At 37.0% G+C, this 15,983-nt stretch overlaps 1 protein-coding gene across 1 annotated transcript; it reads right to left on the bottom strand.

Moving 5' to 3' along the window:
* Positions 1-3,656: 3,656 nt before the first annotated feature.
* oacyl (O-acyltransferase like) lies at positions 3,657-15,231 on the bottom strand. The gene is made up of 15 exons (XM_034311324.2): positions 14,698-15,231; positions 13,536-13,669; positions 12,580-12,658; positions 11,958-12,093; positions 11,219-11,442; positions 10,521-10,703; positions 9,430-9,532; positions 9,200-9,301; positions 8,475-8,640; positions 8,141-8,220; positions 7,246-7,356; positions 6,116-6,239; positions 4,763-4,940; positions 4,473-4,615; positions 3,657-3,959 (listed from the first exon to the last, which is right to left on the bottom strand). Exons 1-15 carry the CDS (start codon positions 14,858-14,860, stop codon positions 3,855-3,857), a joined length of 2,031 nt encoding a protein of 676 aa, XP_034167215.2. The 5' UTR covers positions 14,861-15,231; the 3' UTR covers positions 3,657-3,854.
* Positions 15,232-15,983: the final 752 nt, after the last annotated feature.

Here is a 15,983-nt window from a genome sequence, read left to right as displayed (position 1 = left end):
TTTTTTTAATTGTTTTTTTTTTTTATTCCTGATGTTCCTTAATCATTACAGAATCAGCTACAATTTCCCAAAGAGTCCACAAGAGGACGCTGTCTCACAAACAACCTGAGTTTATTTCAGCAGAACATCATCTGGTGTTATTTTAAATCAGGTTTGAACCAAATGCTCAACTTTGTCCATAACACAAAATGAACTCATCTCTTTTTTTTTTTTTTTAGCATTTGATATGTGTAATGCCTGAAAAAACTTAAATATTTATTATTAAATGCAAGACCTGTTTAGCTTTACTCTGCTGTCTCTACATGATAGTCTACTGTAACATACTTTTAATGATATACTATTTTTATTTCATTTATTTTCCCCGGACATTATATTTAAATTTGATTGGTTGCTACTTTTGTATCTGTAATTAATATGTATTTGTTGTATAAACTTTCTATAAATGACTTGTTGTCCACATCCTTATTACAATTAAGTTTTCATTAGTATTGTAATAATTTTGTTATATAATACTTGGTTATAATTAATAATAACTAATATGTACAGTAATGCAACTGTAGTAAATAAAAGCTAATAAAAACACCAGAACACCATGAAATTAATTCTGCATTATTGCTATGTACAATGAATGAATCTGTTCTAGGATAGTATTATATTATTACAGTCATACTAAAATCTCACTTTTGGTTAAGCTTCATCAGGTAAAATTAAAACAAAATAAAAAATTTAATTAAATTCACTGAATAAACAAATTAAATATCAAACCAAACTCAAAAAGACACTTTAAATAATTTAGCTTTTATGAAAAAGTTTCTCACTTCCCTTCCAACATCAGATAGTTTACTGAAGCAGATCTTTAATGTTGTTATATTTAATACATCACTGGATAATGTTTTTTCCCCTTGAGTTTAATCTTCAGGAGCAATCCAGAAACAAGCACCGTAGTCTAAGGGTCACGCAGATGTCACTGAAGTATGTTTATCTCTTAATTGCTAAAAAACTGCAGCACGAAATCGACCACTCGAAAGAAGCTTCCATGTTGTGTTCCGTGATCAGCAAACCTGACCTCAAAATAAATCATGTACATTTATAATCACTTTATCAAAATAAACATTTTCAGTTAATCCACATTAAACTACGGTTGAAATCACTTGATGTTAAAGAGCTCAAAGGCCTCTCGAGGTTGATTATGTGAGTCAGCGTGTGGCCTCTAAACCACAAACACGGATCAAAACACTTATGATTTTCTGGTTTTTTCCAATCAGAACCACTACAGGTGCAGCAACAAATACAGAACAAGCTTCAGAATGAGATTTTCATAAAATAAAAGAGTAAAACTGAAGCAGAAGCATTTGTCACGAACATTCACCATCAGACACCAACATTCTCCATCAAACACCAACATTCACCATCAGACACCAACATTCACCATCAGACACCAACATTCACCATCAGACACCACCATTCATCAAACACCAACATTCTTCATCAAACACCAACATTCACCATCAAACACCAACATTCATCAAACACCAATATTCTCCATCAAACACCAACATTCACCATCAAACACCAACATTCATCATCAAACACCAACATTCACCATCAAACACCACCATTCATCAAACACCAATATTCTCCATCAAACACCAACATTCACCATCAAACACCAACATTCTCCATCAAACACCAACATTCTCCATCAGACACCAACATTCTCCATCAGACACCAACATTCTCCATCAAACACCAACATTCTCCATCAAACACCAACATTCTCCATCAAACACCAACATTCATCAAACACCAATATTCTCCATCAAACACCAACATTCATCATTAAACACCAACATTCATCATCAAACACCAACATTCTCCATCAGACACCAACATTCTCCATCAGACACCAACATTCTCCATCAAACACCAACATTCTCCATCAAACACCAACATTCACCATCAAACACCAACATTCTCCATCAAACACCAACATTCTTCATCAGACACCAACATTCTCCATCAAACACCAACATTCACCATCAAACACCAACATTCATCAAACACCAACATTCATCATCAAACACCAACATTCTCCATCAAACACCAACATTCTTCATCAAACACCAACATTCACCATCAAACACCAACATTCATCAAACACCAATATTCTCCATCAAACACCAACATTCACCATCAAACACCAACATTCATCAAACACCAACATTCATCATCAAACACCAACATTCACCATCAAACACCAACATTCACCATCAAACACCAATATTCTCCATCAAACACCAACATTCACCATCAAACACCAACATTCTCCATCAAACACCAACATTCTCCATCAGACACCAACATTCTCCATCAGACACCAACATTCTCCATCAGACACCAACATTCACCATCAAACACCAACATTCATCAAACACCAACATTCATCATCAAACACCAACATTCACCATCAAACACCACCATTCATCAAACACCAATATTCTCCATCAAACACCAACATTCATCAAACACCAATATTCTCCATCAAACACCAACATTCATCAAACACCAACATTCACCATCAAACACCAACATTCATCAAACACCAACATTCACCATCAGACACCAACATTCATCAAACACCAACATTCATCAAACACCAACATTCTCCATCAAAGACCAACATTCTCCATCAAACACCAACATTCTCCATCAAACACCAACATTCTCCATCAAACACCAACATTCATCAAACACCAACATTCTCCATCAAACACCAACATTCTCCATCAAACACCACCATTCATCAAACACCAATATTCTCCATCAAACACCAACATTCTCCATCAAACACCAACATTCATCATCAAACACCAACATTCTCCATCAGACACCAACATTCATCATTAAACACCAACATTCACCATCAAACACCAACATTCATCAAACACCAACATTCATCATCAAACACCAACATTCACCATCAAACACCAACATTCATCAAACACCAACATTCACCATCAAACACCAACATTCATCAAACACCAACATTCACCATCAGACACCAACATTCATCAAACACCAACATTCATCAAACACCAACATTCTCCATCAAAGACCAACATTCTCCATCAAACACCAACATTCTCCATCAAACACCAACATTCTCCATCAAACACCAACATTCATCAAACACCAACATTCTCCATCAAACACCAACATTCTCCATCAAACACCACCATTCATCAAACACCAATATTCTCCATCAAACACCAACATTCTCCATCAAACACCAACATTCATCATCAAACACCAACATTCTCCATCAGACACCAACATTCATCATTAAACACCAACATTCATCATCAGAAACCGGATTTGTAAACAAAGTTGATGTTAAATCATCAACATTCTCCATCAAAAAAACCTGAGACACTGAAAAAACACAGAGTACATTTGAGCTCCTACTGTTTCTCAGCGTATCTACAAGAAACACCTCTGGACAGGCCACGCCCACAAGCGACAAACTCCAGCCTCCATGAGCGACTTGCCGCTTGCTAGTGAGAATGCAGCATGATGTAGCCACATATAAATCCCACACACACACACACACACACACACACATTCACAACACACACATATGCATTCTGTATGTTATTAAAATGTTTATTTACACACAACATACACTCTTGTGTTGCTCAGGTACAGTTGAGAGAAAGCAACACTCAGCCTGAAGAAATTCATTAATTCTTCTTCGTACTCAGTATGCTGGGAACCCTTGGTCAAGCACTGATTTTTTTTTTTGTGTGTGTGTGTGTGTGAGATTTGTGATGTTTTAGTCCGGTGTGTTGGTGTGTTTATGCTTTAGATGAGCTCAGGAGCTGATAGGGCTTCTCAATCAGCACAGTGAGAACCCAACCCAGAACCACAGCGAGACCCGAGTGAGCGAGGAACAGATACAACTGCAGAGAGAGAGAGAGAGAGAGAGAGAGAATTTCATTCACGTCCCCAACACTTTTCAAAAGTTATATCCATGAGTGGATCGGTTCAGAAAAGATCAGATCAGATTAGATCAGATCAGATCAGGTCCAGATCCAAACCTTGTTTTTCACCTGAGATTATGTGAGTAAATATGTGCTTACACCTGAAAGTGCTATTCAACATGTTACGTCTCGCAACTACACGTGAAATAAATGAACCTTGAAAAAAAGTGCATGTAAAAATAAATGAAAAAGTTACAGGCGTAAATAAATAAATGAAAAATAAATGAATCGCGTAAAGATTACGTGAAAATAACTGAATTGTGACTCGTGTTGAAAAACGTTAAGTATAAGGTGAAGTGTCTGAAAACCACATACATAAAATTCACATGTGAAGTTTGTGTGGATTTTCTGTGCAGTATTAAATCCTTCACTGTGATTTATTATTAGTTTAATCGCGTCTCCAGTTCCAGAGATTGCACCACGGACACTTACGAAGTTGAGGTCTGTGTAGTGGAGGAGAGTTTCCTGTTTGGAGTCGTAGAGTAAAATGAGAAGAGGGTGAACGAGGTAGCAGGCGAAGCTGATGTTGGACAGAGGAACCCACACACGCATGGACAAGAACTTATTCACAAAGCCTACACACACACACACACACACACACACAGAAAGCTTACTGAACAACCTGTTTCGAGGTGAGAGTGTGATGATTCATACACATTTATACACCATTCATGTGTCTTCTGATCAACTACATCTGGACTACATTTTCTTTTTGCTAGTACCTCCGTATCCCTCCTCACAGGCGAGGATGACCCAGGCCACAGCGAGGGCCCACAGTGAGCGGTGGAGCCCCTGATACACAGCGTGACCCGGTGACCCCTGACCCCTCAGCGCGTAAGCAGAGCCCACTATCACGGCCATGATGGACAGAGAGACGAGCCAACCAGCAGCCGCCTGCCACTGAGGAAAAGGAAAACATTTTTCCATCAATAAATCTGTACGGATGAAGCAGCATTTTAAATTGTAATTAATATTAGCAAACTCTGAAATCACCAAGTGTCAAAATAAATATTATCAAATAACAAACATATTCTGAAGCTTTTAAAACTGCAGAACATCTATGTTCTATTTTTATATTTCTGTTTCTGTATTTCTCACTTTCTATAGTCACTATATTTTTGTTAGTTTATTCTTTCTATATTTATTTATTCATATTATGTAATAAATGCGAGGTGGGATGGGATGCAGATGCAAGTGTAGACTTTCTTTATTAAAAGAAACACTAATAAATCAAACTCTAGCAGGAAAAGAAACAAAAACTAACAACAAATTACAAGACAAGGCAAGAAATCTCGACATAACTAGAAGCTAGTCACGCTCATCCCACAAACACGATCCTGATCATCCTGATCATCCTCATCATCATCATCATCATCATCATCATCATCATCATCATCATCATCCTCATCATCCTCATCATCACCATCATGCTCAGCAGCTAAGCAGGGAAAACTCAGAGCTTATATAGTGGGACTAATCAGCAGAACACAAAACAGGTGTGCTGAGACACAGGAAGTGATTTCAGACAACAGAAGAAGACATTCAAACATGTGAGTGAGGGAGTCCTCTGCTGCTCTGGAGGGAATCTCTGCCCTGGATGGATGTGGAATTATTTTTATTATATTTACTGTGTCATTTATTGTAGTGCTAAAAAATCAGCAATTCTAAAGCAACACATGGTTAAATATGTTGCTGATAAATAAAATATATAGATAAATATAATTATATCTAAAAAATAAAAGCAAATCTGGATAGCTGGGTATCTGTATGATAGAGTACATGGCTTCCTGAAAATCTGACATCTGAGAACTGACTCGAGTCAGAGCATACAAACCCTTCTTTTCTATAATTATATATTCAACTCATTTCTCTATATATATTCATATAGAAAATATTTTTATTTTATTTATATATATTATATATTCAACTCAACTCATTTTTAAGTGACTTCTGAAATTAAATCCAAATTTTTACACCTCTTTGTACATTTTCTGAATAGTTTTTTTTTTTTTTTTGAATCCCAAATATGCCAAAATATCACGTTCCACTTTATTTAGTCGGTGTTTAAACACTACCCGCTGCTTTATGAGATCTTCTTTCTTGGTCACCATGTAAATCCCTGCGAGGACGCCGAGCAGGTACGGGCCGTATCTGGTGTACGGCTTGTTGTAGTAATACTCAAAGTAGCTTTCAGAGTCACTGAGGAGAAAAAAAGAAAAACAAAAACCCCAGGATAACGATGAAAAATAGACAGACGTGTACAGAGACACACTCCGTCACTTAGATAAATAAATGAAGTGAAGCTCGGTCACATGATCACTGACCTGAATAAATAGTGTAACAACATAAATAGATTTTTCTCTTGAACGCACTGTTTCTATTGTTCTCGTATAAAAAGCAATAGAATTATTTGATAAGTAACTTGTTCCACAGCAATTTGCCAACAATTCCAATTTTTAAAAATTTTTATTAAAGAACGAAACATACTTTCTATCCATTTATAGTTACATTTAATGTAATGGGACGTCGGCGAAACAAGTTCTCACTTACGTTACAGCAGCTATAAACACTCGCTCCCTCACCAGCCTCTCTTTATTCTGTCTCTTGACATTTACAAGCCAAAAACACTCAGCTTGCCATTTTTAAAAGACAAACCACAAAGTGTAAACTCCTCTGTCCTGAAGACGTCTGAAAACTGAACGTTACAGCTTTACCTCTGACTGCTAGTCCTGACACTGGAGACTCCTTCCATAAATGTTAAATAAACATCTCCTTACAGAAAACTTCACCAGATCAACAATTACATGTTTGTAAATTCTTTTATTAATATTAATTACATAATATAAATACCTTCTGACCAATCAGGTTAGAGAATTTTTATAATACACCTTTATGCTCTGATATAAAAAGGTAACAAAATATAGAATATTTATATTAGATCTTGATCTTTAATTATTGTCCGAATAAATGTTCTAATTTATCATCTTGAATATAACATGATTAACATTATTTCTTTGCAAATAATCAGAATATAAAGCTAAAGCGAAACTGTAAATGTTGGCACCTCTGGTTCACATTTGCACAAAATGAACGTTAGAGTATTTTGAGTGAGCGTGAAAACGTCGTGTGTGTGTATGTGTGCGGTAAAATAATGAGTGTAAGGGTGTGAGAGTGTGTTCAGTGAATAACAGCGAGGTTTGCTCACAGAATTGTGGGTTGGTGAACGGGTAAGTGCAGAAACGCAGTGAATAAAGCACTGGAAAGGCACGACATCGCCAACAGAGTGAAGGCCACGCCCACCAACACACGCTTACTCCTGAAATAAAAAAAAAAAGATTGTAAGATTACAATCAGGGGTGCATCGATACGATTATACCGACTACAAGGAAGAGTACATGTATTTTTGGTACTGATACTGATACTGAAATGAGTAACCTACTCGTATTAATCAATCAGGGACGTCACTGTACATTTGATTTAGCTCTGTTTATGTTTAAATAGCAGCCAGGAAAAGCCCAAGTGTGTTCATGCACTAACGCTACTAAGTTAGTTCTTTATAACATTAGTAAGTCGATTTTAAAGAACATTAGCTAGCAATATTAGTTATCTGGGATGGAGTAGAGTTGCAGTGTTCGTACAGCTGTAAGTAAAGTGCATTTTTATGTTCATTGCATCAGAATTCCTCGTCCTCAACGACGGATGGATCGTCAAGAACAACACACTGGGTAAGAGCTGGTATTTTCACTCACCTAGCGTCATCCGTAGACATTTTGTTTGCTGCTATGCTGAAGATGTTTAATCACTTATGTTGTAGGAAGATGCTGTAGTTTCTCCTCGTTATTTTCCCTGAGCACAGTTTTCATTAATCGTGAAATACGCTCAGATCGCTGTCATTTCATGTCATCTGATTTTAGTGCAACAACATGCTCTAGGATTATATCACATGGTGTTGGACGCTGGTATCAGAGCGTTTTTTAGGAGTATGAATAAATGAACATGGTTTCAGTGTGATACCTGATACCGGTATCAGTATCGATACATCCCTTAGAGTTATAAACATTACAGATTAACAACGGTGTGTTTTAGAAAAGCGTACTCACAGTCTGTAGAGGAAAATGAGGAATGGTGTCGTTGCATAAAACTGGAAATCGACTGAGAGGTACCAGGTCCACGGTGCACACTTCAAATAAAGAAGAACAAATGTTTACACTGATATATAATACTGTATATACTGTATATTATTCCTATACACTGTATTTATAGTGTAAGTGTGTGTAAGTGTGTATAATCCTTATATTAATACACACTGTTCACTTTTTATACATTAAAACATGGCCTACTTTTTCAGACAATGTGTGTGATGGTCAAAGGGCGTGTGTGTGTGTGTGTGTGTGTGTGTGTGTGTGTGTGTGTGAGATGCGAGCAGGGCCGTACCGTGTGTGTGATGGTGAACAGGTTGTTGATGAGCAGTAAGTTGGACCACCAGAACTCCTTACAGTTCAGTATTTGGTCTTCAGCTGTGAACCAGAATGGACTTTTACGAAGAAACGAGAAAAGTGCAACGATCGCACACACGATGAAGAGGTGCAACGGCTGGATCCTGAACACACACACACACACACACACACACACACACACACCAACAAGTGAACAAATCATGAAAACATTTAAAGGTACTGACTCAAACTTTTATTCCCTATTCCCAATCTGTGTGTGTGTGTGTGTGTGTATGTGTAAGTAAAAAATATATTTTTTTAAATGACACAGAAAATTATTATTATTATTATTATTATTATTATTATTATTATTATTATTAATGTATTTAACATTTAAAATGATAATAATTACTTTTTTTACATACTGGACTGTAATGATGAAAAAACAAACAAATAAAAGCATGAATTAATACATTTTTTTGAAGATCCAGAATGGAGTATAATACAAAATATAATAAAGATTAATATTATAAATAAATACAAAATAAATATAATAATGTAAAATACAATGTATACAATATATTAATACAAAAAAAATTATTATTAATATATAAGCTTTAAAATAAAGTTTTATTTATGTTTAAAATAATGTTTAATAAATTGATAAATAAGTAACCAAATAAATATTTTTTATAACACAGGAAGTGTTTTAAAAATCCAAACCTCTTGAACCTCCTAAACAGGAAGTGAGCGATCAGTCGGAGGCTCAGCTTGTCCTCTGATCTCTGGATGCAGCTGAGAAAGGATTTTGCGCTCAGGAGTCCACTGGAAAAAAATACAAACACACCAAAATAAAGAAATGTAAATGCACTGAAACTGCTATCGTTTACTTCAGCACTAAATTTCTTCACTCCTGTAAGAGTGAGATGGGATTTAACGTCTGCGTTTCTCACCCGAGTAATAAAAAAGTATCGACAGCGAGATAAACCGGTCCACTAAAGGCCACCACGTACAGAGGATTGCTCTCCACAGCCGCTCTCCATCGCTTACTGTTATCTAAAATACACAACACACAACATTTAACACTGCTGAATTCTCCATTCTGATTGGTCAGAAGGTGTTGATTAATTTTCTATAACAGCAGCTCTGACTGTAGTGCAGCTACAAATCACAGCTTTATGTTCATGCACTCGTTCTGTATTAAAACGTTATCGTTTCTATAGCAACAGCTCGTTCACAGGGACGTGTACGCCGGACGCTCCACGTAATCGGATGAAATCACACGTGGAATTATTGATGAGGTGAAGTTTTCTGTAAGGAGAAATGTGTTTATTTAACATTGATGGAAGGAGTCTCCAGTGTCAGTCAAAGGTAAAGCTGTAACTTTAAGTTTTGCAACATCTTCAGGACAGAGGAGTTTACGCTTTTTGCGGTTTCTCTGTAATTATTAACTTCACGAGAGAGAAGAAAAAACTGATGCTGGTGAGGGACGACTGTTTACAGCTGCTATAACGTAAGTGAGAAGAGCAACTAAATATCAACTGTAACTATAAAGGGATAAAAAGCATGACACATGTTTTTAATTAATAAAAAATTTGTAATTGTTGTCAAATTCCTGTGGTGTAAGAGGAACAAAACATCAGGATGTGATTTTATTGGAAAGCAATCAACTTCAGGGTGGTAACAGTGACTGCACTTCATCACACCACTCTGTCATTGATTATTTTACTATAACAACATGACACGCAGTGTTTTATTCCTTACATGATCTATCTATCTATCTATCTATCTATCTATCTATCTGCACAAGCACTTTGAGCTGCAGTTTAATTGCTTTAGTAATAAGAGATTATGATTTTTGTCTACAGGTTTTTGGCTTTTTTATGATTTTGCTTCTTTCATCGTTTCATCTTAGTCTCTTTTTTCTGTCTCTCATTCTCATTCCTGTCTCACTGCACTGTGTATGGTTTTCTCTCTCTCTCTCTCTCTCTCTCTCTCTCTCTCTTTCTGTGTGTGTGTGTGTGTGTGTGTGTGTGGTTCAGACCAAGGCCGAGCCAGGCACTGAGCTGCACTGTGTGTCCACAGATGATCCAGAAGAGGCTGAGAATGCGAACGCCGTTGAGATACGGATAACTGCTTCTGGAACACACACCGTCACACACACCGTCACGGAAACACACACCACTGAACTGGATGGAGAGCGAACGCAGGAACGATATCACACGGCCTGAGAGACAGACACATGAAACACAGCGAGAAATTCCTCAGGCTTAATTTTCACCAATAATTCCACATGTTAAATGTAAGGGTTACTGAAATGTGAGCATCACTGTGTCCATAGATGGAAATATAGGTACCATGTAGCTGTCATATGAGTACATATTGAGTCCATTTATGGAAATCTGGGCACCATGTGGGCTAAATTGAGTCCATATATGGACATGTGGGCATCACTGATTCTATGTACGGAAATATCAGTTTCGTTGAGTCCATTTATGGAAATGTGGGCGTCATCAAGTCACCTTATATGGAAATATGGGTGTCACTGAGTCCATTTATTGGAATGTGGGGGATCATCAAGGCCATATATGGAAATCTGGGCATCATTTATTCTATATATGGAAATCCTGAGTCTATATATGGAAATGTGGGTGCCATGTGGGTGTCATCAAATCCATATATGGAAATGTGGGCTTTTTTGTGTGTGTGTGTGTGTGTGTGTGCGTGTGTTTGTATACTTGCCTGTATCTCGACCTTCCTGCTCCCTCTCTTTGCAGCTCTCCTGTACTTGTGTGTTTTGGAGTAAAATGCATTCTTTGCTCTGATTGGCTGAACTGTTGGCCAGAATTGCTCCATAGTTCACAGGGTCGACCTTTGACCGCGCTTCTCTCTTTTTATTCCACTGGACCACAGCTACATAGACGGTCGTCACAAGAGGCAGAGCCACCATCAAGATACACACACATCTGAGAGCAAAACATGGTGTGTTCGTGAAAAATATTATTTATGCAATGCCTTCCTTTACCCCACCTGTAGTCCATGTGGTTTAGGACACAAACAAACTTCACTGTGTATCCGAATGCTGGAACGTTGTGGCGGCGGCCATCTTGGATACTTAGAATCCTTAGTTTCCTTTGTGCAGTTTGGTGTCACACACAACACTCCAGTAGTAAAGTTCATTTAATAATTAGGTAACTGAGCCTAATAAGATCATTAGGAACATGTTTATGAAGGTTTGGCCATTAATTTGGAGAAAAGATTACAAGTGAGATGAGCTTTCAGTATTTATTAACCACATTAGACCCGTAGCTACAGTGCTGATTAGCTGATTGACTACATTTAGTGTGAGAGGACATTGTGTACATTTTATGATTTTTAACAAAATATTCCTCAATATTAGCCTCAAATAGTATGTTGTAAAAATGATTGTTTGTGTGTGTGTGTGTGTGTGTGTGTGTGTGTGTGTGTGTGTTATACTTACAGACACACTACAGAAGACAGATCAGGTGTAATGTTGTCTCTAATACACTGAGTCATAAAAATTCCCAGTGTGGGTTCTGATATGAACAGATCTGGTACAGGAGGAATGACGGGGGTTTGACCCTGTAGAAAATCTTCTACACACACAAACACACAAACAAATCAACAATATATCAATGTTAATTCTGTCAATAAGTTCTGACAATAAATCTAATAAAACTAGAGGTTCAGGAAAGAAAGGTTTAGTCTTTTTCACCTTAATTTTCCCAATAACTTCTTTCCAAAACAAATAATAGTTCATGTAACATCTGGTGAGGTGTCATTAGCTCTAGCAAACTAGTATTATACTAGCCTAACAAGCATACTCTACAAAAATCATATATCTCAAACAAGACTCCATCGTTCTTCACTCATATAATTCCCTAACAGTGTTGTTATTCACTGAAAGGAGAAGGGACAATAACAGAGAACGCAGAAAGAAGAGTTACATCAGTTACACAACAACAACTAACACACAGAATGTGCCTTTTAATGGACACTGACTGCTCTATGTGGTGTTTTTACTCTTTTATTTTATTCAAAATTGGTGGTTAATTTAGTTGAAGTTCAAATAAATATCTCACCGTAGACAATAAGCGTGCGCACGTCTGCATCATCGCAGGAATCAGGCACACAAATACCTACGAAATAGTCCAGCGCCCCCTACATGACAACAGCAACACTGTATTATCATCAGCGTAAAAATACAATAACACAGATTTCACAGGAAAACACTGAGGAAGCAGAAATTTTACACAATTTCCCCTAATGTCACCCTAATGTAGTCGATCAGCCATGACACGTCCAGTGTTTGAAGTTTGCTTCTCTTTTTTCTCTCTCTTGAAGTTAATAAGGCAAAAAAAAAAAAAAAAACGCAGCTTGTCACGTTCCTGAGAAACCCTCTCTTGTAAACGCCTCTGTCCTGAAGATGTCGGAAACGTTACAGCTTTATCTCTGACTGTTACAGAGCGCTGACACTGGAGACTCCTTCCATAAACGTCGCATAAACTTCTCCTTACAGAAAACTTCACTGTAATGTGTCTGAAGTTTGCTTCTTTAGTTGTGCACTGGAGCTGTGAAGTTAGTGTAGCTAACAGTTAATGGAAACGTCCTGTATATCCAGGCTCAGTAATGTCGTTTGCACATAAACGGCGTCATAAGAGCAAAAAAATAAATAAAAAATCTGTATTAAATAAAAACAAACTTGTGTGTATTGCTCGCTACCATGGTGTACGACATGTTTCCATTTTCTCCTTTATATCTCTGTGTCTTACTTTATTATTACTCATTTTTCAGTAGTATCATATTATGGTGTCATACATCTCACTCAATCATAAAACCATTTTTTTCTTCATTTATCCATTCAGCTACAGCTTCATCAATAATGCCTTGGCTAATCAACTACCTTTAATAAATAATCATGTAAAAATGATATAAAAGAATTTGAATAAATAATGTTTTCTCCACTTTTAAGGGGCCAGATAGATAGATAGATAGATAGATAGATAGATAGATATACTTTATTGTTAAAAAATTGTACCTGTTTGAGGAAGACCTGGCAGTATTGTCCTCCAAATCCGGGGCCTTTAACAGACAAACACTCCTGCAGAGAGCCGACTCTGTTCACGTTTCCGCCTTCGACGTCACTGCCCATCTTCCCGAACGCATCATACACTGATCAAACCACACAGGAGATGATTTATTGATTGATTAATTTACTTGGAAGTAAAAGTAGCACCTTATGCATCTAAATAATGTATTACGTTTTTAATAAGTCATCTATCTAACTAGTCACTAAGCCTTAATTATGTAACAGATTCAGTATTTACTGTTAACTCCTAGCTTAGTTTACTGTTATTAATGGCTTATGTAAGGGATAAAACACTGTGTCATGCTGTTGTAGGAAAATAATCAACAGGCTGGTGCGATGAAGTGGAGTTTCTGATAATTTTCCTACAACTTCACGTCCCTAAGTGTTTTACTCCTCTTAAACTACAGCAAGTTGCTAATGATTACAGTTTTATTTATTAAAGAATGACATTTTTTTCCATTTACAGTTACATTTAATTTATAGTTACATCCACAAAACAAGTCCCTGTTATCGCTTATGTTATAGCAGTCATAAGAAGTTACAAAAAAACTACATGACATTATATTATATTGAAAGATTGACAAATATTCTATTAAACTTAATATTTCATTTTATTTTGTGGTTTTAGTGCCATTTGATCAGTTACAGACAAAATACAGAAGTAATTAAATTCATTTAGATAATGAATTTGAGTTAAAAGATTGTGTAATGGAATGTTAATATATTTTAGTATGTACAGATTATTTTATTTATTTATTTATTTACAGTTTGCAATACCTTCAGCATATAGTTTTGTTTGTTTAACAGTTTCTAAGGTGAAAAAAAAGTAATGGAAATGTACATATATTTACATATTCTCACTTGCTAAGCTAATTCCTGATAGTAATTATACTGTATATTTCCACCTGCTAGAGTGTGATTTAATACTCAGAAACCTAATAAATATATTGTTTAAAAAAGAGAGAAAAGGACAATAAGTGCTAATAAGGTCCAAAGCTCTTTTGTTGTATAAGGAAAACTCCTCATCAGTTCTTTGATAATGTAATAATCATCAGTGAGAGTTTATAAACTAAGGTCATTATAACAGGTTATAGATGAGTCTGTGACTTACTCAACACTGCGTATTTGTCAGGTTGACTTTTCTTCAGTTCTGTGAGAAACATCACAGCATCCTGAGCACATTTCGCGCTGATGTTGAGTCCACACGCAGCCGTCCAGGAGCAGAAGAAGAGGCCGAGGGTGGAGAGGACAGTGGTCTTTCTCACAGCCAGCATCTTTACACTCTCAGGCCAGCTCTCATGGACCACGTTTAAGTAACGCGGACAGGAGACATGATTACGGAAGGATGGAGATATGACTGGCTTCTTTAAATCCTGCGTGCAAATTGAGGTTTCATGCGCACAAAGGTCAGTGCTTTCGTTACACCAATTTTCCCGAGTGTTTTCATGCCAGCTGTGTTCAGACTGAAGCTTTGACCTGGAATATTATCTATAAATTTGAAAGTAGAAACTTTATTTATTTGTGCTGCATACGAACACGTAGTGTTGACTAAATTCCTTCCACTAATCACTAACTGCTTTTATTTATTTATATATAAATATGAATGATTCCGTGACTTACTAAGCACTGCGTATTTGTCAGGTTGACTTTCTTCAGTTCTGTGAGAATGTCAGGAACCAGTCTGTGTCCTCTGAGTCGTTATCCCGTCTGCATCTTCTTCAGTTTTCATTACTCACACTGCATTGCCTCTGAGACTGTGACCGAATCTTCCACCTGTCACTGTTGTTACCTGTGAGACTGTTGTAGCCACAATGTCCAGCCATGTCTCTGCTGTTACCCAATCTGCATCCCCTCTGTACCTGCCAGTATAACAGTCTCAACAATCTGCATCCCCTCTGTACCTGCCAGTATAACAGTCTCAACAATCTGCATCCCCTCTGTACCTGCCAGTATAACAGTCTCAACAATCTGCATCCCCTCTGTACCTGCCACAAGCAAGCCTTCCATCTGTGTCAGTGTGGTTACCTGATCTGCATTTCCTGTGCCAGTGTCACAACCAAATCTTCCACCCATGCAGATCAGGTACCAGAGACATGGGTGGAAGATTTGGTTGTGCCACTGGCATAGGAAATGCAGATCAGGTAACCACACTGACACAGATGGAAGGCTTGCTTGTGGCAGGTACAGAGGGGTTTCAGAAAGGTGAGACTGTTAAAACCAAAGCTTCCATCCTTGTCATCGTTGTTACCTGATCTGTATTTCCTGTGTAACTGTTATAACCAAAGCTTCCATCCGTGTCATTGTTGTTACCTGATCTGTATTTCCTTTGTAACTGTTATAATATATTGTTATACTGTTATACTGTTATATATATTTGTGGCCAATGATAAAAACTTC

Source organism: Pangasianodon hypophthalmus, chromosome 15, assembly GCF_027358585.1.
Source record: "Pangasianodon hypophthalmus isolate fPanHyp1 chromosome 15, fPanHyp1.pri, whole genome shotgun sequence".
Classification (NCBI taxonomy): domain Eukaryota; kingdom Metazoa; phylum Chordata; class Actinopteri; order Siluriformes; family Pangasiidae; genus Pangasianodon; species Pangasianodon hypophthalmus.
The sequence above is the reverse complement of the archived record's forward strand: the minus strand, read 5'-3'. Positions and strand labels throughout refer to the sequence as shown.